Source organism: Mesitornis unicolor, unplaced genomic scaffold (assembly GCF_000695765.1).
Source record: "Mesitornis unicolor isolate BGI_N332 unplaced genomic scaffold, ASM69576v1 scaffold34005, whole genome shotgun sequence".
Lineage (NCBI taxonomy): Eukaryota > Metazoa > Chordata > Aves > Mesitornithiformes > Mesitornithidae > Mesitornis > Mesitornis unicolor.
Genome location: NW_010185390.1, coordinates 5,476 through 6,884, shown reverse-complemented (window position 1 = coordinate 6,884; position 1,409 = coordinate 5,476). Strand labels below are relative to the sequence as shown.

The window sequence follows — 1,409 nt, the reverse complement described above, 5'->3', positions numbered from 1 at the left end:
TTCCCTACATGCAGAAAACCTTCTGGTAGGCATGGCGAAATGAAAACGCTGTTTTCGAGGCAGGCTCAGAGGGGAGAGCAGGGGCTGGTGTGGGATGCGGGAGGAATGCAGGACGCAGGGAGAAAAACCATTCTTATCAACAGAGTTCAGCCCAGGAGAGCTGAGATATGCAAAAGGCTCAAGCTAATAAGCTGAGCAAACAGTACTCGGAGGGCTACGGCCGGGCACAATTATGCAATGCTGGTTTATTTGTCGCTGCAGGTTTGACGGAAGAAAGGTGAGGAGCTTGGGGCTGTGTCCCCGGTGCAGGGCTGTGGGTCTGCCCATAGGGAGGGATTTGAACCCATTCTTCAGAAATGGCACAATTACTGCAAAGTCCAGACCGTAACTCTCCAGACACTTCCTCATGCCCTGTACTATCCTGTTTTCCATTCCCCGTACCCTACCAGGGCTCACAGAGGATGAGCCAACACCGTGGCTCGGCTGCATCGACCCCGAGCGAGGACTTTTTGCCGTGGTTCCCAGCTGAAACACAACCTGGGCAAGAAACGGCCGTGGGATGGACCATGTGCACCCGCACGCATGGAAAACGTGAAGTAGCACCGAGGGACGCAGGGAGGACCCCAGGAGCTGCTGCACCGATCTGACAGCTCCGCAGCGCGGGTGTCACTGTGTCCCGGGTCCTCGGTGGCTCTGGAGAGGCCACGGCCGGCAGAGAAATGCAGGTGGGCAGTGGATGTGGAGAGGTTGATTTTGGGGCAGTCGTTAAATGTGGCTCCTCATCCCCAGTGCACTTTATCAGCCCGTCCTGTGAGTTGGTGATTGCAGTTAGCCCAGCATTACGGGGGATGCTCTGGGTGTCCCCAGTCCTGTCCCAGTCCCATCCCTGGCCCCATGTGCGTTTGCAGCCCCGTGCCTCCCGGAGCACAGCCGCTATTCCCACCAGACCATGTTCCCCACCCCAGGCGTTGAAAATAGCAGCAGGAGCCCTGACTCACGCTTCCCACCCTCCCTTTGAGCAGAGACCGGAGCAGGCAGCGCCGTGTGCTCCTGTCTGCTCCCCCGTCACCCCTGGACGGACACCTCGGGCCGGCTTTTTTTTTACCAGCCTCAGAGCAATTTTTTCCCGCATAATGTCGGGAGGCACGTTCAGGGTTTCATCTCGCAGCGGAGCTTCCCACCCTGTCCTTGCTGTGCTGGCACGGATCTTGCCAGTGGGTCTCATCCACCAAGCGCCAGAAACAGAGGTACCAAAAGCCCCCGAGGGTCTCTCTGCCCATTGCCATCCTCCCCATGGTCTTATTCTAACCCAAACAGCTGACAGCACCTACCTCCATCGCGGGCTATTCGGGTCCCTGGGCTATTCGGCGTGGGCTGCTCGGCTGCGTCCCTGCGATGTCCCGGAGCCT

The 1,409-nt window shown here is 58.4% G+C and overlaps 1 protein-coding gene across 1 annotated transcript in view; it reads right to left on the bottom strand.

Moving 5' to 3' along the window:
• TMCC2 (transmembrane and coiled-coil domain family 2) overlaps positions 1-1,337 on the bottom strand; it is a gene marked incomplete at its 3' end in the record, with an annotated part of 4,991 nt that extends 3,654 nt beyond the window's left edge. Inside the window, exon 1 of the mRNA XM_010184828.1 lies at positions 1,332-1,337. Coding sequence (XP_010183130.1) covers positions 1,332-1,337 — 6 coding nt within the window. The remainder of the gene's footprint in view (positions 1-1,331) is intronic.
• Between the last annotated feature and the right edge of the window lie 72 nt (positions 1,338-1,409).